This window comes from Astyanax mexicanus, chromosome 9 (assembly GCF_023375975.1).
Source record: "Astyanax mexicanus isolate ESR-SI-001 chromosome 9, AstMex3_surface, whole genome shotgun sequence".
In the NCBI taxonomy this organism is placed as follows: Eukaryota; Metazoa; Chordata; class Actinopteri; order Characiformes; family Acestrorhamphidae; genus Astyanax; species Astyanax mexicanus.
Window position 1 is genome coordinate 19,143,848 of NC_064416.1, and position 24,143 is coordinate 19,167,990.

Consider the following 24,143-nt stretch of genomic DNA (forward strand, 5'->3'; position numbering starts at 1 on the left):
ATTATATTTGACAACACTACAAAATAGAAATAAAACAAAATCACTAAACTAAATATATCAGTACAGAATGTTTCATTATGTAAATGGTTGCTAAAAAGTGACTTAACTTTAGCATTTATTAGAAGCATGTCTTATCTAAACGGTGCAGCTGTATTATGTATTATTCATGCAGTCTCGGCTGATCCTCAGCATTAAGAGTCTCAAAAAATAACCTGGACTGGGATCAAAACACCCCTTATATATCAGCTATAAAATAGACAATGGTTCTAATAAGATAGATGTTCCACACAGGAACTCCTTTTTTATGTGTGCAATGTACATTTGTCCAATTTCAGAGATCAAGTTTATATATACACAGTGTCAGAACACAAATAAGGAAGTCTTTTTTGAGATTACATTACAGATTAAGGCAAGCCTATACAAACATAAAATGTATCCATGCTAAATCATACTTTCACATTTTTCCAACATGTAACTATGCATGAAACCACTAAGAGCAAACAAAAGAGCACACAAACATAATTAATGCATGTATGGGTCATTAGTGGTTAGCCTGGTTGCATGCTCATATCCATTCACACATGGTAAATGGACGAGGCTCAGTTTCAGCAGCTGAGGAGACGTAGTCAAAAAGATGTTAATGAACAGAAAAATGAGACAAGCACAGATGCCCCTTTCCACAAAACACACTACAATTATAGGAAAGATTAAGGCAAAAAAAAACAAGCTTAAATAATAATAATAATTTAAAAAATGTTGACAAATGAACGTTAGGCTTTTTAGTTTTAAAAATGTGCTTCGCGAAAGGGTTTTCAGTCAAAAAGCCAGTTTTCAACCTTTCTGATACGCAAAAAGCCAGTTTAAAACTTGAGTAGCTACAAATGGAAAGGGAAGAGTACAGCGAAGAGCACACAGGGCATTCTTTAAAATCCCCTAACACGGTGTCTGGGAAGGCACTACACTTCAGCAGTACATTCTGCACTTTGTAGGCTTGAAATTGAATAGAACTGCACTTTACTTTACCCCTGTTCAACTTGAAATTAGTTTGTTATGTATGTGGCCTGTCGTTGACCCTGCTTTTTCTGGCTGAGCTCTAGCTTGTGCCACTCGTCCACCTTACAATGAACCCAAATTCAGATGTTACGCTCCTGGGTATTAAACTGCACATTTTAGGGTTTATTGGTAGGACTGAGACATTCAAACTTGTTTCAAACAGAACAATTTTTTTTTTTTTTACAGCTGGTCACTTGATTTGACTAGTGTCTGGGTTGTTATCTGATTAAATGTAACCACCTGCACTTTAGTCAGACTGAATCAGATTGTTGTGTGAGATTGAATATACAAATCTGTTTGTTGATTAGCAATGATACAAGGTGTTTTGTCTTTGGTGGGAGTGATTTTGGTGGTCAAATGTGTCTTGGAGAAACACATTTAAGTGTTTACTTACACTACTATAACATACAGCTCAAATGCGTCTAGAAGTAATCCTAGTTGTCCTTTTTTTGTAATGTTTCTTTGGTGTGTTTACACTTTCTAATTGGCTTGGTCTTATGTAGATAATAATCCTGGTACTCAAGATGCATAAAGTGACCAGGTGTAAACGGAGTCACTTTTGGCTTCATAAAGAACCATTTTTATCAGTAAACTTTCTGACTGATTCTTACAGAATAAGAAATCTCATCTTTTATTACTGTGAATTTGATAACTCATTATAAAACACATGATGATATCGATTTTCTAACTAACTTACAGTAATAATTAACTTTTAGTCTGGAAATTAGCAGCTATGTGCTCATAACACATATGTAGGCTATAGGCTATGCTACACAAATGCTACTGTAAAGCTGGGGGAAGTGTGGCTGTATGTCATGAACAATTCTGGTAACAAATGCATTACCCAAATCCTTATGTAAAATTAAATAGGGTTTATGGACATCTACTTTGTTATTGTATTTTTATTCTATTTTATTTTGTCTTTATATTGATCTATTATAAAATTGCTCTTTGGGTGTAAATTGGACCGTGGGAATACAATTTTGTTCCACCTCATGTACCACATGTGATGTGAAATGACAGTAAAATCTCATTGAGTCCTTATCCTATTATCTATTTATCCCTTTTACAAAATAGGTAAGCCAATATTTGTTGTTCTATTGCATCCTTATTTTCAAAAGCCTTTAGTGTTGCCATTCAAATATGAATGAAATGGCAAAGACTTTAATCTTGATTAAATAGGATATACACCGTCTGTTTTAAGGTTCAGTTGGGTTCCAGCATGCAGAAACGTGTTGAGTTAGATAAGCTTCATCATGCAGCCAGCACAGCATATTCCATGTGGATACATCAGAGTGATCTCCTCCAGCATCCTTACATGCCCTGTGCTCTGTGAGTCAGTGGGTTTGTGTATTTAAAACAGTGCTTCCCAATTCTGGTCCTGGAGGTCCCCTGCCCTGGACGTTTTAGTGCTTCCCCTACTCTGTTGCAGGGGTGTAAAAGCAGGGTATACACTAAAAAGTGCAGGCTACAGGGCCTCCAGGGCCAAGGTTGAGAAACACTGACTTAAGGTGAGTATTAAAGCGAAAGCTGGTTTACAAAACTTTGGTTTTCAGCACTACCTCCAGACATCGAGTCCAGCCAGGCCCTGACAGCCTCGTGGCGCGCAGAAGTGTGGGAAGGGGCTAAAAGGATTTGATGAACAAGCACATGAAAAACATGAACGCGAACAAAAGACAAAACAAACAAATGAACAAACAAAAAAATAAAAGGGTGGTTAAGAGGGTGGGGCTTGAAATAGGGTGTATTTTAGGAATAAAGGAACACATTTATCCATACAGTATGATTGCAGGACAGGTCAAGGACATAAAAAATGTATGACAAGCACAAAATAAGGTGACAACAATGATAAAAAATGAAATACAATACAAAAACAAAAGACAAGAAAACAAAAAGGTGAAAGCAGACAACACAGCAATGTTCTACTTTGTATTAGTGCAGGTCAATAAACAAAGGCTACATTCACACAAGAGGTGAAAGTGTCCCAAATCCAACTTTCAGTGTTTATTAGACATGTACCGGCACAGTTCACACTGTAACTGATGTGCTTTTGCAAAACAACATTGCCTCAAGTTTCGGTTTAATCCTTGCCAGAATCAGCTCTATGTTGCTTCATTATCCCCTTAATGAAACCTTCACTCACTACTGTCCTTCATTTTCCCCATTTATTACATAATCTACTGTGCAAAAGTTTAAGCACCAAAGCAAATTACATTAATCCATTTATCTCAGCAATATGAGAGTTTTTACCTGAAAAAAAGCACCACATATGATTTAAACAGATGCGAATATACATACGTACAGTAAAACGTAACAAGGAATTCTCATTTTTAGCTAAGTATGTTATATCCTGTGAGCCAAGCTGAAGAACAAAGTGTAGAGATTCCAGATTTCTCCTGGATGCCCTCAGCCATTTATCAATTTACCAAAGCAGGTGTTGATATGATGAGCACTAGAAATAACTCAAATGAGGAGAGATTAGGAGCTGTTTCAAGGAAAACAGCTCTGATTTTTTTTAAATTGCTGTTTGTATTAATTGTAATGCTTTAGTGTTTTACTGAGCTAATAAACACTTACTTCACAGATAAAAAGGTGTTTCTTTAATGAAATATACACAAGTGCCTAAAATATTTGCACAATACTGTATGTCCATATTCCCTTCTCCCCTGAAAGTCGCATGAATTCTAATCTGGCGGTTCACACTGAGCCTGACTGCCAATAAATAGAGGTGTATCAAATTTCAATACCACATATTGAAATATCCCAAATCAGAACTGATAATGTCAGATTCCATGCATTTTGACACATCTGTATCACATATGACGGAAAAATGGGATTTGGGCCACATTTACCTGCTCTGTGAATGTAGGCTTAAGAAAAATGACAAAATAAAACAACCAAAAAAAAACTTTTTTTTTTTTTTTTTAAACAATAAGAAGCATTTGCAGACAATACAACACCAACACCATGTTCATCATTAGGCACACCAAGAGAAGCTTATTAGTGTGGATGTGTGAGAGGAAGGACACAGAGATGAAAAGTGTTCTCAAAGCACTTGAAGCCAAACGTTGTTACACACAAGACTATTACACTCTCCCTCACATGTTCCCTCTCTGTGAACACACCAGTGGTCGGGTACACCTCCTCCTGGGCTTGGGTTACCTGTGCTAGACGTAGGCTGGGTGGACTGGCTGGGGAGTGAAGGTTGTGAGCCCGAGACTGAGCCTGAGGGACCCTCCCTGTCCCCCTCCAGCGCTTTGGGGTCCTTCTGAGGGAGCAAAGGGTCCACTGGCAGCAGGACTTGGTCAATCTTCAGGTTCCTGGCTGTGCCATTGGACATTTGAGGGTTTGATTTTGTGTGGGCAGGGTGTTTACATACATAGGTGACCAAAACTGGAGAGAAAGCCCAAGTAGAAATAGATCAAAATGTATGATGTGAGGAGGATTGGAGTAGACAGACAGAAATAATGAAGAAGAGAGAAAGAATAGAAAACTTTAGAATAGGTTTCAATACCCGGTAATAGCCAATGCTAAAGGATAAACAGTAAAAACATGCGGGGATAGAGTAAATATATACAAAGTTATAGGTTATGGAGTTATAAATACAAAATGAGTATAGACATGTGAAATTACTGGCTTGTCTTGTAGTTTAAACACTGCATTTTTGCACAGCAATGAATGTACCGATGAAGGAAAAAAAGGAGGAAAAAGAAAAATATTCCAAACTCAGCACTGCAGGCATGCTTCAGAAAGATGAATAAATTTGTAAATTGTTAGATAACACAATTCTGCAGAGGCTGATGAATTAGGTACGCAGCTCAGTTGGAAAAAAGTATTTCCCCCTTCCTGATATCATCTATTTTTTTCCACATTCGTCACACTAAACGCCTTCAGATCTTCATGCATAATGTAATAAAAGACAAAAAGAACATGAAGAAGCATAAAACACAGTTTTTAAATGATCAAATCATTTACTGTAGGAAGAAGGAGAAATGATTACACTGTTTTTCAGGAGATAATCGCTTTGACTGGGGTTCTCAGACATCCCAGAGCATGAGCAATGACTTCTTATTATTTGAAACTATGCAGTAGATTTAAATATCCCATAACTTTCCTTTCAAAGACTTCTGAAACTTTTTTTTTTGCAGACTTTTGACATTGTTTAAATGTGCATGTGACGATTAGTGCTTGTTTACACCTAGCATTAATACACCTTTTTGGTGATTGGTTGACATTCAAATTTCACTTAAAAACAGGTTTAAATCCTTCAAAATGCATTGTGGTTAAATTACAAACGGATTATGATTGGATCACCACAAAACCACATTCACAGCTTGTCAAATATCAAGCTCATATTTAAGACAAGTGTAAAGTGGATCAGATTCTGTCAGGTAAGCAGAAATATGTCTGCTGAAAAAACATTAACTGTCTACGGTATATTAATGACATAATTCACATAAAAAACATACAATACCTTATTATTTATCTTTTTCTTTCGTTAATATAACATTATATAGCATAAATATGTCCAATATAATGATGTGTACACGTTTATTTGTTGCCTTGTGCATTTAGACCACTTTTGTTCCAATTGTGTTGACAACTTCTCGTCCTATTTTGCATGTTCTGGGTGCTTCCTTATAAGCATTTGAATGTAATATAGCTGGAACTATAACTGGTTAAAGTGTGTAACTATGTGGGTCATTACTTTTCTTTTACATGGTGCCAATTGGCTTTGGATAACATTTCCCTCAGTAAATGAAAGGATCACTTACAAATCTTCCATTTCTCTATACTAAAAATTATAGTATAGTATTAGTATTTATATTAAAGTTTTGTCTGAAGATCTGAAATAATGAGTCAATAATTATAACTACAAAACAGAAATATCTTTAGGACATAAGGTTAATATCATGCTAACAACTTATAAACAACATACTGCGCGGCCACAGTTTTAATGTGGTAACAGCAGTCATGAGAAAAACACACTTAAAAAAACAGTACAAAAATTTAATGAAGGAAACCAAGTTAAAAATGGAGCGAGGTTAGGTAGTGCAGCTATCCTGAAAACTGGTAATGAGGTTACAAATAAATGAGTTCCAGTGTGAGTGTGTGTGCAAACCAAACGCATCCACAAGCAGCGCTACCTTTAAATGTACCCGTTTCCTCTTCATCTGTGAGGTTCTCCAGCCATACACCTGACTGGAGCTCCCACTCCCAGGGGCAATACTCCCCCTCTGCCAGCCCACACAATTACCCCGACACACACACAGAGCAGGGGAGAAGAGACAGGTGACGCCAACACACACAGATGAGAAGCCATCCAGCCATTCACATACAAACACACACGCATACACCACACACAGCAGGGGGTGGAAGGAATGAGGAGAGAGGAAGAAATTGAGGATGATGTCTTCACAGTACAGGATGACAGACAGAATGATCAGACTCTTTTTGGTACAGCATGTTGTTCTTGCTGGGGTCACTGAGGTTGTTATATCCACTAATACAAATCAATATAAAATAAATAAAAAAATAAAACTGCCCACAAAAAAAAAGGAAAAAGGTAAAAAAAAAAAAAAAACAGCAGTCTTCAAGACAACCCAAACACACACACTTAATAATAAAGAAACAAATAAACAAACAAAATTGAGTAAAAAATGTGAGAATATAGATATGCAACCAATTCATTATTGTTACAAATATTATGATGCACAGCATTATGCAGACTCTATACATTACTCAACCCTACTTTTTACTGTCATATCATTTCTAAATTATGTAAATGTTCACATTTATATTCTTATGTTTTAGGTTCTATCTCTGCATATATCTTTGACATCTTTGCTTTGATTTTTTTATTTTATATTTTGCATACTCTCGAGTTTTTATATTTAACATATTTTATCTTTTTATTGTTGTTTTGTGAGAGTGGACAGTGGTGCTACATTTTTATTTTGTTAAAATTTTACCATTTTATACGTAATCAGGGGCAAAATAACACAAAAACAAGTTACAGTAAGTTTTTTTTTCTACTGAATGTATGAAACTAATTTGTACAAAATATTATTATTATTTTTTAATCAATGTTTTGTCGTATCACCAAGAATATCTTTATTGCAAACATACTCTAAAATAATGTGATATAATTTCATATTGTGCACATCTACTGGGCAGCAATCAAATAATTCACTGCTAGTTGTACCACGTAAGACAGTAAATATATAAACATTAGAATAAAAAAAAATCTATGAATTATAATAATAGAAAGGGTTGTGGTTTTACATCACCATGGGACTCTAGTATTAGTTTTGTAACTAATTAGTTTAGTAAATCAATGCTTAATAATGTTAATAGTAAAGTCTGGTGATCAGCTAATGCAACTGAATTTAGCTAACATTTATATATACATATAGACTTTAGGGTTTAGCTCTGCCAACACAAACTTTATCAGACAAAGACAGCACAAACAAACAGACTATGAAGTGGACAGGAAGATGGACATTAAACACACAAACAAGCTCACAGCAAAATCTCCACACCATTTGATCCCGCCCTCTTATTGTAGCTTTTCGATGTTTGAGCAGGTCAATACACGTTCATTACATATTGCAATAATGGATTCCAGAGCTTTATAAGTCATTTTAAAAAGGGACAAAAATAAAAAACTCTACTTACCATCACTTGATTCTTCCTCTTCTTCTTCCTCCTCCTCTTCATCTTCCTCATCCTCCTCATCCTCACCCTCCATCTCTCCCTCCCTGTGTTCTCCATCTTCCCTTCCTGCCCCAGTGTCACTCCCACTCTTCAGTTTGGCGTGGATCTCCACAGCGTCCTTCCAAGGAACTCCTCCGAGGTCTGATGGTCCAGCCGGCTCCAGCTCCTCATCTTCCTCCTCCATGTCAGACTCGGAGCTACTGCAGAGAGAAAGCAAAGAACAGACACACAGTGTCACTAATGAACAGCACTACACTTACCGTACATGGCACCCTTGGTGCCAAGGCTTCTTTTATAATGTACATATCAAACACATATACAGGAAACAAACATCATTAATACTGTACAGGACAAGACCCTTACTCTATACGCAGTAGACTGAGGTTTGAGACAGTGCACCACAATTCTAATAGCTGGCACAGCTCCTAATGTTTCATTCAAGCTCATGTAATGCATTTCGATTTCCAGATCATTGTGATGCATTCCGCCCAGAAACTCATATTGCGGAGACAACACAAATTTGATTAATGACGCAGCTCTACCATGCCCAATATTGCCTCAGCTCAGTGCTTTTTAGATTGCTCATTAATTACCTGACAAATAGCTTAGACCTGTTCCGACGCACAGAAAGTACTAATTGCCAGCTTGGTTAGATCTTCCGTCTTGTTGTACTTCTCTGCATTCAGATTTATACAGGGTGTTTTTAGGTACGTTTTGGGCTTTAAACTTAATCACTTAACACATAATCAATGACTGCAAACTAGGTTTCACATTAATACTGATTATTTAGCAACTGGAATTAGAAGTGAAAAGAACAAATTACTTACACTTAACAATGACTGCTTTATTTTATGACACATTTTAAGTGAATTGTCCTGTAATCTTGGGATTTGTTTCAGCAGCAGTGCTGGGATAAATGTACAGTTAGAATAGCATTGCTGAGGTAAGTTTGTGACTAAAATAGCATTGCTAAAGTAAATAAATAAATACAATTGCACTGCTGAGGTATGCTAATAATAAGATTAACTAACCTTTCTGGGGTGAATGAATTATTAGAATAGCCCTGCTATGGCAAACGTACTATATTTTGTTGATTATTAAAAATATTCAGTAAATATTAATTAAAATGTAGTTGTGTAAGGGCTCTTTTTTTGAAAATGAAGACAAAATACCTTTAGGTTGTTTAATGTTTTCAATGATCAATATTCAAATTAGCAAAATGCATGCATGGAAATCAGTGTATATCCTATAAAAACATATGACTGATATGTTTAAAGTTAGTTTCCTCTCTTTCAATAGTTAGTTGAGTGTTAGATATGTAAACCATGGTCTCTTAACCTAAGCTGATTTTGAATATGAACAGATCCTACTTGGGACAGATTTAAGATTATTAAAACATTGTAAAATAAATAAACGTGTGTAAGTGTCCGTTTCCACAACTGCAAGGTGGCATACCTGGAGCCATCGTCTACGTCTGTTCCTTTATCCAGCACACTGCTGAGGTTGTGTTCTGCTAGAGTCTCCTCAGGAACCTCCTCCAGCTCCTCCTCACGCTGTATGATGGACAGCCGGTAGTTCTCCAGCTCGATGCGCTCGGGGGTCCCTCTCAGACGCTTGGCCAGGCTGGGCTCACCCACCCCATTGACTTCTGGAACTGCAGAGGACAGTGACGGAGAGATGATGAATTTGGAGATTAAACACAAAAAGGGCTGGACTCTTGGTCTGAAGACCACTCTGGAGATTTTCATGGATGCCCACAAATCTCTAGATATATATTCAGCTTATGGTGACTTATCTAGACCTAGCCATTTTTATTTTCCTTTAAATAAGGAAAATAATTTCATTCTTTTTTTAAATAATGTCAGTAAAACTACTGAAAGATCTACATTAGTCAGCTCCTGTCTAACCTCTCCTTAGTGACCTCTGCTAATACTAGAAGAGTAAGAAACACATCAAATAACATGTTGCAATGTTGTGCGTTCTTACAGGTATTGCTGAAGGGGTGTGTGTGAAATGTTTAATTTATTGTAAAAAAGTCAGCACAGTAGTCTGCCAGCACCGAATGAGCAAAATCTCATTCATTTTTTATACCTAGTCAATAAAAATAGACAAACACAAGCTTAGTACTGTCTCATAAAATTTATTTATGCATATGATTTATAAGCCTACATCAAATAATAAAACCCATAAATTTATTTATACGGTATTATGAAATATATTACATATTTACTCAATACAGAACGTTGGTACCTTGCCTTTTTCCCATCCTACAAAGCAACAATTTGTGGTATAAAAACGTTTTCATATTCGATCTATCTAAGTTTGTTGAGTTGAAAATGTGTGATGAATAAAGCATGACTTATTTTCACTGCTTGCACAGCAATAACATAAATAAAAGTTATGCTGCCTTCTTAAAAGTTCCCAGAAAAAACTAATCCCTCCTTAGAATACCTCTAAAACGGCTAAAGTGAGTGAAGGCTGAATAGCTTATGAATTAGAAATATGTTCAAAAACAACATTTAACAAATGCAAGGTGAGTATGGGTATGTGTGGTGGTGTGTTTAATGGTTTAAAAATGTGTCCATATTTGAACTTTGTAAATTTTTTATTAACTTAAAGTTGAAGGAGTTGTGTGAAAAATAAAGCAATCCCTTCGAGGAAAACCAACGGCTAAAAGGTACAAATAAAGCTGAGTAGCTTATAAATAAATATTCACGTGAGAAAAAAACAACAGTTTAATAGTGCAAGGTGAGTATGTGAATGTGCAGTGCTTGGTGAAAAGTATTATAAATATATATAAAAAAAAGAAAAGGAAAAATACTTATTTAAACTGTAAGCATCTACAAACTTTATATTGTCTGGTAAAATGTGTCTATGCACATGATTTCTTTTTAGCCTATATCATGTAAGGCAGTCTACACTATTATCAAAAAAAAAAAAAAAAATTATGGTTTAAAAAATTAATTAATATTTAAACATAGTATTTTTGTATTTATTTTTAAGCTGGATATTTGAAATTAAAGCAAAACATTCTAACTGCTACAATCTAAAAACAATCCCAGAAAAAAACAGATTCCTGCCTAGCTAAAGCTAAAAGTGTAAAGTGTGAGTAGCTTATGAATTAAACATATATATGCACAATGTTCCAAAACTAAGCATGTGAATGTGTGGTGTTGGGTGAAAAGTGCGGCTTTGTGTGTATCTAACAGTACATTAAAAATGCAAAAAAAAAATTGTGTCAAACTTCCCAAAACTACCTGAATTAAGTTTTAAATATATATTTTACGTTACTACCCTGGACTTAAATTACCTGAGTTAAGCAGACTACTGCAAACATTCACTGCGTCTATAGTATTAGTCTATATAGTCTATAAGTCTATTTTTTATCGTTACAAAACACTACAAACAGCTGAAGTATTAACCTCTAAAATGTGTGATGTTTACCTCATAATATAATCTTTATAATAGAATATATATCATATATGATATGCAATCATTCACTACACCTTTTAAGAGGAGTTAATTTAATTTTAAGACATAACACTGCAATGTGAATCATGTGGCTGATGAGATGCACTACAGGAATGGGGTTAGTATGCAGTACAGACTTAGAAATGCACAAACAGCAGGAACAGACACAGGACATAATGAGCTACAGCTACGGACCAATCACAGGCACTGATGCAGGCACTAGCTTAGTGAGAGCTGCTCTGATAGGAGAGGGGAAAGGTAAAGCTTACAGAGTCATCCAAATCACAGGCACTGATACAAGCACTAATACAGCTAGTACAGGGCTTCAATACTACAGCATTTCAAGAACAGAACCACAGGCACTATTACAGGCGGGAGTAGAGGACAATAGGTGGAAGAGAAAGAGATTTTAGCAACAGAACGGTAAGAAACAGGCAGAAATAAACTATACAATATCCACATATTAGAAATACAGAACAGAAGTGCATGCAGGAAAAAAACACCGGTCAGATTTTAATTTAAAAGGGAATTTCTGCAAAAAAACCCCCACTAATTTAAAAGAGTGATTTAAAACCCTTAAAGCTACAACACTAAAAGACAAAAAGAAAAAAAAAACTGCCCAATGGATTGGACATTTGCAAATAGATTTAGTGTAAAACATACTTTTTAAAACATGAGAAGTTAAGACCTAAAAGTACTTTTATTTTAATATTTATTTTTTACCACTCCTTCACCATTATAAACTTTCATATCCTTTAGTGGAACTTTATTGATTCAGTAATAACATTCTGACATAACATAAAAAACTGCCAGATTCATAGTAGGGATGCACAGAATATTTGGCAACAAAAAATATTTTTTTTATATTATTATAAAACACTTTCAGTGACATTGTAATGAAAAATATTTAGTTAATATAGTAATATAGTTTTGTGCTACAATAGCAATTGCTTATTAAGCAAGATAAAAATAAATGTAGGGTATTTGATTCATTAATTGTATTTACTTATTATTATTTGAGCAATGGTAAAAATGGGGGGGTAAAAAAAATCTAGTTTTTAGGTTTTTTGTGTGACAGTGACAAAATATAAATCAATAGCTTCCGATGACCTAGCTTTAAAGGCGGTAAACACTTTTTCATCAGGTTCAGAAAATGGACATGTTTCTTCTCAATGCAGCACTTAATGCTGAATCTATCATAATGGTTTTGTTTACATTTTACTGCTTGCATTACCTGGAAATTCTAAAAATTCTGTAAAATTCCTGTTTAACCACTTTCTCCAATTCACTCCATACAGCTTAAATTGCTTATTTTGGCTGGATAGTTTTACTTATAAAGCCATAAAAGCTTATCGAAGATATGTTGTCATTTTACACAATATCTATTGCACATGTCCAAGTAATTTACAAATAATTCTTACAGTACACACAACAAAACAAATGGCCTGAGTCCACCCTTCAGCAGTGTGGAGTTCAGGAGTTCTCAGATCTTAGAGGAAGCATGCTAGAGGCTATTGAGCAGAAAGTTGAGAGTGAGGCAGGAGAATAGGTATAAGCAGTAGGTGAGGAGAAAGGGGAAGTCTAAGGGGTTGTGTGCCACCTGGTGGCGAGTCCAGGACAATGCGCGCCGCAGTGAGCGCACCGTGCCCCCCACCCCGGGAGAGAGGCGCAGGACAGGGCCAAGAAAGGAAAGGCGGGTACCTGAGGGCCGGCGCTCCGCAGGGGCCTGAGCGGCTGCCGCTCGGCCGGGTGCGTCCACAGTGACTGGAGCTACCGCTGGGGCCTGGGGCTCCTGAGAGCATAGAGAAAAAAAGATTCAGTAAATAAATATTAAAAATATATAATTTAGGTTACATTTAGAGCAACAGACAAGATCATTTTATGATCATGTGTAGGGGTAAGACTGATCTGAAGGAAGAGAATCAATGGCAACAATTTTACACAGGTTTTTACCCCAAAGTGTAGGTGGACAAGAACATTTATATTTATATATAATATTGAGTCCCCTGAGTTTTGCCATGTACCATGGAAATGCTAAAGAATGCTGCACTGACCTATGGGATATGTGAGATATATATGCGAATCTTGAATGTGGATGTGGTGAATCCTGACACAATACAGTGGTGCTTGAAAGTTTGTGAATGCTGTAGTCCTTAAAGTAGGTAAAGAGAACCCAGTATACATATATATATGATTATAGCTAATCAATCCTGCACTGCAGCTTAGAGGAATTTCAGCCCATTCCACTGTACAGAACGGCTTTAACTCTGGGATGTTGGTGACTTTCCTCACATTAACTGTTTGCTTCAGGTCCTTCCACAATATTCCAATTGGATTAAGGTCAGGACTACAACTTTAACTTTATTTTTCTTGAACCTTCTTATTTGGTTCTTAAGACTTGTGTGCTTAGGATCATTGTCTTGCTGCATGACCCACCAAAATCTGATAATATTTTAGGTCATATTTATGCAGAAACTTGAGACATTCTAAAGGGTTTACAAACTTTTAAGCACCATATTAGCTTGTTTGTTTACATGGTTAATTATAACCAGATGCCATCGGTCACAGCCATTATCATTCACTATGTATACTCTGTAAATCCTCTGAATGAAAGCACCTGACAAATGCTGTAAATATAAATGTTCTGTGACCATCTAGCTGATCTATACAGCATTAAGCAAAACAAAACACTAGAAATAAACACTTTACAGTATCCTATTGATAATCACTGAAATGCATCTAAGCGAGCGAAAAACAGTTAACTTGAAGCAAACGTCTCAGATGTATTGTTTGCATGGCAGTCTGCATGTCTGTACCTTTGAGTGGAGAGGAGCAGTAGCAGGAGCAGGCCTCTTCCTCTGGGCCTGACCAGACAGGCGATAACAGTAGTGAGGCTTACAGTAAAACTTTCCTAGAAGAAAAGAACACACATACACAAAGTCACAAGATAAGCCAATATTCAGCTCTTAAGAAAGAAAAAAAAAACAGTACACTGCACCTATTAAGATAAAAGTTAAGATAAAGTGTCCTAAATTGCAGATAAACACTCTTTGCATGCTTATTTTCTTCTCTCCCCATGCCCAGTGGGAAGTCTCTAAGCCGTGTGGTCTTGAGGAGGGGTGAATGGGGGGAAAAACAGAAAAATAACTACTCTGTTTGAGGCAACAATATGCCAGTGTTTTAGAAAACAAAGGAAATATTATGATACCAAACCATAACAGGGAGAATTCATATATTGAGAACAACACATGCAGTGTAATTTGCAAGTGATCAGGCAATGTGTTGCTCTGTTACGCTAGTAGTCGTAAAAAGTGCTGAAACTTTAGTGAACTCTATACTTTACTGTTACCGCTGTAAGTGTTACAATTTGACACATACAACACTACTTATATTAATACCTATACTACAACTATATAGAAATATTAGATACAATGCACTTAATTATTTGTTTATTTGTGTTAATAAGCCTGTTTCCAAAATATTGGATGGAGTACAGTCATTCTAGGGTGCACAGTTGCACTGATCCACAGCTTAATGCTGTTTTCTGTTACTCCTCTGACCTCTGTAATTAAGCAGAATGCCAATAGTTTCATGTTCATCTGCTTTAGAATGTCCTATTCTACTGACAATACTTCTCTATAGGGACTAGACAAGCAGTATGAGTGATTTCTGCCAGCATGGTTGACACAGTGGTTGAATTTCCTCATAAGAAGGGCTGTCCACACATATTTTATTTGTATAAGTCTATACAGTTCTAAGTCTTCCAGTTTTTTAGGACACATTGGAAACTTGTTTTATATTATTATATCAAGTTAGGATAATGTTCAGTTGTTTTCTATGGACAATGAAAACAGGATCAAAGTGATTAACCTCTGAAAAAAATACAGTGTTTGTATTGAAAGGGCATACAGCAGAGAATTGCAAAGCCAAGGCTACAAATATGAAAACATATTGTTTAAGCTAGGCTAGTTTCGATGACGTACCGTCCTCCACATCGAAGGCGTAGGAGGAGAGGCGCAGGGTGGTGCCGCAGTAGTCACACTTAAAGCAGCTGCGGTGGAAGAACTTTCCCTCCGCACTCAGACGCTCCATCACGTACACGCGCTTCCGGCAAAAGAAACACACATCACTGCCCCCAATGTTCTGAGGAAACTCCTTCCGCAAAGAACCCTGTAGAGGGAAAAAGAAAGGGAAAAATAAAACTTACTGCCAATTTTATTATTATTATAAAAAAATAAAATCTTGATCATGGTATTAACACCTTTAAATTAAACTCAGCATCAGGGAATCACAGCATGTTAAATAATCAGTGTTTAGTTAATGAGAGTAACAGGTTATAATAAAATCAATGAAAGCAGCCATAACACAACTCTTAATAGATTGAAGTTAATTAAAACTTTTTTTTTAGACATTCCTGCTATTTATAGTGTCAGAAAATGTAAGCAAACCCTTTGGAATGACCTGGATTTCTGCAGGGATTACTAATCAAATCTGTGGAATATCAGAAAGTAGTGGCTTCCTAAATGTTGTCCCACCATGACCATATTTTTTGTTAGTGTTTTTATAATAAAGGCACATGAACAATGGATTTTGTAGTTGAGCTTGTAGTCTTCTGTTGTCTTTTTGGGTTAATTCTCTATTTCAGGATTGTTGTGGGATCTTGGAATGATTTTAATATCAGCAGCTGCTGTCTGTGGTGCGAAACAGTTACATTTCTGAGGAGGTGCGTGTCGGACTACAGCGTAAGGTATGCGCCTATGTGCAGAGTACTCATAGGCTATGGCATAATATACTCTATTAGTAATCAGTAATGAAATCCAGTTAATTCCAAAGGCTTTACTTTTTCTTGCAACTGTACATCCTTTACAGGTGCTTATTATTACCTAATAATCTTTAAATTAATTTCAACCAAACATCTAATAATACTAACCCTTGCCATGGTCTAAATGTTAACAGAGTTTTACTAGCTAAAAACAATAGCTTGGGATAACTAGGGATGCTCCAAAATTTGCCAACCATGTAAAGTGAAAAGACCAAATACATTTTTAAAAAGAAAGAAATAAATCTAGATGATTTAAATTAAAACAATAATGAAAAATAGAAAAAAAAAAAACGAATGAAATCACCTTAGGCCAAATGTTTAAGTATGCTCAAAAACTACATTTTTGGTGCAACTCTATCTATAAAAACTATAAATGAACATCTGTAAATTAAATATAAGGAACTGTACAAATAAAGTGAGAACAAAAATGAATAATAATTTATTTCTGAATGGATGTATCATACCAGGACACTTAAAATACTTAAACATCCCATCACACAATCATTGCAGAGGAAACACAGTTAGTACTTCAGGGTCTCAAACCTACTATCTATAAAGAAAGGGACTACATTAAAGGACATTAAAAGGACGTTAGCCAAACACTTTCCAAAGCATTCTAATCTGGGTGCAATCACACACTGGAACTACATGCCATCACTATCAATCCATCAACTCTTACCAAATCCCTCTTCTCAAGAGAGAGTCTGGGGTTGTCCTGAGTTTGAAGCTGACTGGCTATTTGCTCAGCCAATGAGCTTACTCCCCCTGTATACATTCTTACATATCGCTATGCATGGCAGAGAAAATGGAAAATAAAGAAATAGAAAGGGAAAACAAACAGTAAGAGCAGAAATGAAACACTCAAATAAAACAAAAAACAGGGTGTGAAAGGCCTGCAAATGTGCTGTGTGAAGTGAATGGTGAAATGAAAGAAGGGTTTTCACTCAAAGCAAGGCATTCCCATTCCAATTTATATATAACAACATGTAAGAGCAACAGTCTGTAAAATACTCAAAAACAAACACCAACACAAAGGCCATAACAACCTGCACACATTAAAACCCTGCATGAAGGTCCCACACACATAAATAGCACTCAATGGTATTTTGTTTAAAGTAGTTAGGTTAGCATTGATTACAGTAAAATCTGTAAAATTCAAACTCCACAAAAATGTATTGAGACATTGTTATACACCGTTGTAGAGCACTTCAGCTATAACGAGATTCACAATGTACTACATTTATAAAGTGTGTTTTTTTTTTGGTTGTCTCAACTTAGTTTAGCAATGAGCCTTAAATAAATTAGTAAATGAGCTACAGCTGATATTTACTAATTATTAGGTGAAATATTGTAAATTGTGTTCGGTCTTTGTCTTCCCTTCAACTTATTTACTGTGGACCCCCAACTGCTGGTTAAAACCGATCCTGATCCTATAATGTCCCTAGACTGGAAGGCTTCTGACAAAGAAGCATGGAGGCCTTTATGGAATTTATGGTCTCTTCACACTTGAGGCCCCAATTAGATTGTAGGACATTCAGAGTAAAAAAAAAAAACGTTTTTAAAAACAGTAATTTCACTTTTCTATGCTTTCTAAGAGACAATTTATGAATATGGCACTAGAGTGGGGTACTGTCTAATTGTCTCATAAGTGGGAATTCAGTCAACACCACAACCTTTCATGGTCAGTAATCTGAGAATAGGAAGACCTCCCTCTACAGCTGGGAATAAACCGTACAGTAAACAAACTAAGGAGGTGGAATACAGTCTTAACATCTTACACAATATATAATCAATATAAACTGCAGCTCAGTTGCTATTGTTTTTTTGTATTATGGATTACGGATTATTCTGTATTGCTGACCAAACTGAGCTGCAAAAACAGAGTCAGAAATGCTAGTCAGTTACTTTATTATTTATCATTTTGTTTCTTTTCTATGCACACACAACCATGCAAGGATTGAAAGGATAAGACCACAAGACCTCAAAATGCAGTCAGTAGACAAAGCTAGTCACAGTGCATTGTATGATTGGTTCTAATACTGTGTGATTAATCCACAGGAGCACACAGGTGCAAAACTGGGCTGAGGCACTGCACCAGTAAAGAGATACCTGTCGGAGTGAGGCAGGAGAGGGGAGGGGGCTGTCTGTGGGAATTTCTCGCACTCTGTGCCACTGCTCAATAAAGAACCGTGAGGGCTTTTTCTTAGGCTTCAGGGGGAAGAATGAAAGAACGTGAAAGAGAAAACAGAATTTACTTCTGGCTTTACTACACTGGAAAGAAGGAACATGACAACATAAAGAGGAAGGAGAAGAAAGGGAGTGGTTATAGGATAAAAAAACTAAAAGATGTATTACATGTACTTCATTCTTAATATAAGGGGGCCCACCATAGGGTCGGGAATCATTTACTTTTTATGTTAAATTTGGTGCTTTTTATTATACACATATTGACATAACGTTAGAATCAAATAATACGTATAATATGTGTGAATATAATGATAAAATATGTATGTGATTACAATACTATGGCAAACGGATAAAATGGGCACGGAAGCATATTAGATCTTGTATGGCATTCTCTGGCCACAGATGTTGCAGCTGGGCCTGAAGATCCTGCACACTAATAGGTACGGCTGCAACTAATTTTTATTTTGGTAGTCGACTAACCTGATGATTTTTTTTTTGATTAGTTGATTAGTCAACTATTATATCTGCTATGTCCTCCATTTTTTTTAGAATGATTAAAAAAGACAGCTAACCATGAGATTTAAAAGGCATTTAAATGTCTAGGTGTTGTTTAAATGTGGAAAGTACTGATATTTAGTGAGTACTGTTGCAAATTAATGATTAGTTGATTGTCAATAATTGTCTATTATATTTACTATTTGTTGCAGCCCTACTAATAGGTTGCTGAAGATGGCATTTTAGCTGGTCCCATAAATGTTTGACTAAAATGTGACTAGTTAAGCCAAGGGAGTGAAGAGTTATTTTTTTTGTCAGTGAGTGTACAATAACAATATACAGAGTGTAGATGTAGATAAATGGTCCCAAACGAGTGAAAAATTTATAAACAGTATTGAGGTATGTGCAAATATGCCAAAATGAAGAGGTCACCTTGGGCCTGCTGGGCTTGTCTTTAAACAGAGAGGTTAACCTCTCTGCTCGCTCCCGGATGCTGGGGATATGCAAAGGCACTTGATCATCAGAGTCTAATCTCTGGATCTCCTGTAGAAAACATACCTACTCTGATCACCACACAAAATTCAAAGCTACTTTTAAACTGAGCAAATGGGACATGGGAGGAGGGAGGTCATGCATGGGCAGGGCTACCTGCAGCTGAGGGTCAGGGAAGTAGGTGGGCTGCTGAGGAGCCAGCCCGTGGGTCAGCAGCCACTGCTCGAGAAAGAAGTGGGAGGGTTTTTTCATAGGCTCCAGAGGAAGAGAAGGAGGGGGACAGAGAGGGAAAGACAGAGAGACTCTTAGTACCAACCACAGAGGAGAAAAACTAATACTGATAAACCAAGATCACTCCAAACCAAACCAGAATGTGCAAGTCCAAGTCCAGGATGAACATAAATAGCACTGTTTTAAGTCTAAAGATGTGCATGTTAGTGTCAATCATCATGCTGAGTTTTCTAAAGCTCTACCTGTGGCTTATCAGCTTTGCAAGGCTGCCTTGTAAACTTGGTGGCTAGTGTTTCTGCTTTTTCCTGAATGGTAGGGGCCTGAAAGGGCTCAGATGTCTCCTCAGGCCAGAGGCCTGCCTCCTGTGGACAAACAGTACCCAGAAAAGATTCAACTCAAATACAAATACTATGCAGTCTGCATACACAAGATGATTTAAGTAGGGATGCACTAACTAGGAGTGGGACAATATATATATATATATATATCATATCGCGTCATGCATATTGCATCATATCTTTTTTTTGAGCCGGAATGAATATATTTTATTAGGCTCAGCAGGGATGGTCGTTCCAGCACACTGGTACCTTTAAACACAATATTTTGTCCTTTCTCCACTCAGAAATGCCTTTTGCATTTATATACATATACATATATACAGATTTAGACTTGGATTTCATTTTAGTAAATGAGAGAAAAAATCAATATTCAATCCAGCTTCTTCAGATTGGTGCATCCTTAGTTTTAAGCAATGATGCACAGAAACGCCATGCTTCCTGAGTCTTGATAAACCAATCAGGAATTGATGTTCATGAATTGTGATAATTCCATAATCTCTTTAGGTCTATACAAATTCATTAAAAGCAAAAGCAAAAAAAAAAAGGTAAATTGTGCTTTTTCAAGTCTGTTCCAGATATGCCTACGAAAATTTACATCAAATGTCCCAAACCACTTATTATCGGTGTGAATGTATTCATGCAGTACATAAAACACAACTCCCTCATGCTGCAACCATGTTTACCCTGTAATAGAGCGCAAAACGGTCCTGGGAGGTGCCAAGATCATCCTGCTTCTCACCATAAGCATTTACCTCCACTTTGTGATCACTGCTCTGTAGAACAGAGTTACAGAGTTACTGCAACCAGTTGCCAGTCTTCAAGCTTTTAAAAAGCACTTCACACGTTAACAAATACAAGAAAAGAAACTGCGGTGGAATGCACCATCATTGCACACACTGCATTTTCCTTAAGCCTCAGCAGATGGAGCTGTAGTACCACGTATAGAAGGTTTTAAACATTGAAATTCTTTAGATGCTTGCAGAGGCCTTCTTCTACACACTGTTTAACCATTCCACATGCAGGAACTGTGATTTAATGTGACAAATATGTGAACATGGGAGGAAGGTTTGGATGTGTGCATGATTTAAAATATAAAAATACAACATTCAAAAGTCAGAGACCATTCTTTATTTATTTAATTTCCTGTCATAATTTATTGTCTTAACTGTCCTAGTAAAACTGGAATAATACCAAAAATGTATTATTAGAGATTGTATTGTAAAGACAGGAACTGTCACTGTTTTTTGTAAACCAGCCAAGATGATATATTTGTTTTCCCACAAGCCCTCTGTAAAAGAAAATTCAGTGCGTTTTATTATGAGTTAAAATAACAAGGTGGTAAAAAGGTTTACAAAATTGTATCTGAGCACATAAGCCCTGAGCACATTTATAGAAATTAAATATCTAATATTTAATAATATTTAATAAATGCATTCTATGGTATTCTTATTTTTCATTTATTTGAGAGTGTACTTGTGAGGGACAGATAACAAAGAAAGAAAGACAGCAAAAAAGGAAGAAAGAGAGCAAGAGTAAAAAAAGAAAGAAAGTTAAACTGGACTTTGAAATGGAAAGTAAATAACTAAATAAAAGGGTGGTCTCTGGCTTTTGCACAGTACCACATGTTTGTGTTTATGATGCTGTATGCTTACTGTGTTTATGAACATGTAAGAGAATGTAATTAAATATCTGAGATACATTGAATTTTATCTAAGCTGAAAATGGTAATGTTCACTTAGGTTATGCAGGTCAGAAAGGTTAGGTAGAAAACACAGTTAAAGTAGCATCTTTAACATTTTCCCCTCAAAATAACAGCCAACATCGAGGTTGTTGCTACTCTGGGCTTGACTTGCTGTTAACTGCACCATGTAACTGCATTAAGCTGCATAAAATCTTTTAATATTAACTTATTGCCTCAGTCCACATGCTTCTTTCACACTTTCAGTGACATCTCTACATCCCTCAGCATGCCCAGAAATGCATATGTAAAGTAACGCCAATTCTGACGATTCTAATGATGCTTTTTTTCAGTGCTTTGTAAAAACTTTATGAAAAGAGCAATAGAAAAGGTGTTAATCGGTCAAGTGTTTCAAAAGGCAAGACTGAATGAAACTATTAGAAAAACTACAAAGCGAAACACAGACAGCTGGTTAGTCTTAAGGATGAGATGAAGAGCAGAGAACCACTGAACTGCATGGCAATGAATATCACCTGTGTGTATGGAGAGAGCGGTGGAGAGGAGGATGCAGAGGTTGAAGGAGGAGAAGAAGAAGAGAGCAGAATGGTTTTCTTAGGGCAGCTTCGCAGACCATCGCTGCTCCTGATGGCCTTCAGAGAGACAGGAGAGGAGTAAAGAGCACCCGGTCACTCTATAATCTCCAAACTCACACCACTAACCAGTCATTCTATCAAACATCTTCCAGATGCATCTGCAGTGCCTGATGAAATGCATTAAGCAAGCAAGTAAAAGTCTCCAAAGTTTAAAACTATTAATTCAAGTGTTTTTTGTTATAATGGTATACATACATATCATTAGAGTAGATGTAATTAGGATAACACACAATTTATTATTAAAGTAGATCATTAAAGGACATCAGTAGATGACCTTTTTATAACAATTGAAAGTTCAGTATTGTATGTATTATCAAATATTATTATATAAAAAAAATGTGTCCCAGTTCACATGAATAAAAATCTGATTAATTTGCAAATATTTGCAAAAATAAGCCAGTAAGCACACTTTGTGTTATTTTATTTATGGTTTATTTAGTTGGAACGTTTAAACATATTTATATTATATAATTCCAATGCTTAAATATTCTTAAAGTAGTATTATTTCTTTCCTTTAATTTATTGTATTTTATTTGTAATGCTTTTCTCTTGTCATTTTTCATAAATTTCTGTTTTTAAATGTTTAAATTGGCCTTGATTTCCCTCAATAAGTAATGAGTTTTTAAGTATTTAAATGTTTTTTTTTTCTCCAAGAAATAAAACTTAATTACTGTGTCAACTTAAGTACGAAATTTACTATCAGTCACTTTTTACAATCTGAATTAAAAAAGATCAACAAGGACATGCTGACTGATGTGTTCTTTTTCTAACATCTGCACTGAAGATGTAGAATATTGCAGGCACATGTTTCGTAGAATGACTCTCACTACAAACACTAACAAACCTGAGCCAAAGTACATGGCAGCGCTCTGTCTCCCACACTCACACAAAATGTTTAAATAGCTATCTATTATAGAAAGGAGTTCATTCAGCCATAGTGTATTAAATCCTGCCAATCAGGCTCTAAACATAGAAAGGGTATAACACAAAAATCACACACACACACACACACACACACACACACACACACACACACACACACACACATACACACACAAACACACACACACACACACACACACACAAACACAGAAACAAACAGACCACCCATAGAGGAATGAGTAAAAACAAAGCTAACAAAGCCACATCTAAACCACCACAATCTAACAATGAGCAAAATCAAAGAAACAGAACAATAAGCAAAAGCTAAGGACCATTAAGCATCTTTCTGGGAATGGGATCAGACTGCCAACAGCCACTGTCAGGAGGGAGTCTCTGATTCTATCAGGATACTACCCACTACAGAACAAGTCAGCCCAGTCTGATCATCTAAATGCTACTTGCATCTAAACTGCTGCTTCCAGTGTATTTAAAACACTTAGAGCGCATCCCATTAAGGACACTTTACAATCTCTGCTTTAAAAGCCAGGCGCAGACTACTTACTGTACTTAATGTGTGCTTTCCATGGAATCTCAGGGTCCCTACTGGAAACCATGCTGCAAAGCTGCCAACTCCACTGCCAAAGAGCAGCAACACTGCCAATTTTCCAAATCCTAAGGCAGATACACTGGCAGACTTTAAGCTATAAAAGCTGCCTTTGGTTTCAACACTTCCTTTCACACAGTAGATACTGTTCAAGTATGTATTATTTAATAATGGTTATAATTAGATAAGAGTTTAGCATGGCTACACTCCTAACTGCACTCCATTCACTGGTCTTCAACGATGGAGTGTACTATATTGACTAAATTGGCCAATGCTATTAGGCTTCTGTATAATATTGCCATTAAAATAAGGTGGCAGATAAAGAGAATTGATGTTTGATGATTGATGATTAAAGTAGTACGCTGGACTGCGCTGTCATGAATACACTCTGACAAAAGAATTAAAGAGTAGATGGATTTCTAATAAAACTTTATATGTGTGGATGCAAAGGTAATATAAGTAAACGACAACAATACTACAGCAAAAGGATATTGCAGCTGGGCCTGTAGATCCTTCACAA

The 24,143-nt window shown here is 36.2% G+C and overlaps 1 protein-coding gene across 10 annotated transcripts in view; it reads right to left on the bottom strand.

The window, feature by feature from the left end:
- Nucleotides 1-24,143, bottom strand: part of mical3a (microtubule associated monooxygenase, calponin and LIM domain containing 3a) — a 124,417-nt gene that overhangs the window by 26,914 nt on the left and 73,360 nt on the right. For 3 of the 10 annotated variants that reach the window (XM_049483636.1, XM_049483632.1, XM_049483633.1), the window contains 8 exons: nt 15,225-15,411; nt 14,058-14,152; nt 12,943-13,033; nt 9,226-9,424; nt 7,732-7,970; nt 6,201-6,290; nt 4,216-4,377; nt 2,616-2,678 (listed from right to left, as the gene is read on the bottom strand). In XM_049483636.1, coding sequence (XP_049339593.1) covers nt 2,616-2,678; nt 4,216-4,377; nt 6,201-6,290; nt 7,732-7,970; nt 9,226-9,424; nt 12,943-13,033; nt 14,058-14,152; nt 15,225-15,411 — 1,126 coding nt within the window. Of the gene's footprint in view, nt 1-2,615; nt 2,679-4,215; nt 4,378-6,200; nt 6,291-7,731; nt 7,971-9,225; nt 9,425-12,942; nt 13,034-14,057; nt 14,153-15,224; nt 15,412-16,742; nt 16,851-18,172; nt 18,272-19,177; nt 19,289-19,393; nt 19,493-19,710; nt 19,831-20,489; nt 20,580-22,017; nt 22,135-24,143 lie in introns of all 10 variants that reach the window. The other 7 variants (XM_049483637.1, XM_049483631.1, XM_049483635.1 and 4 more) reach the window with 5 other exon arrangements.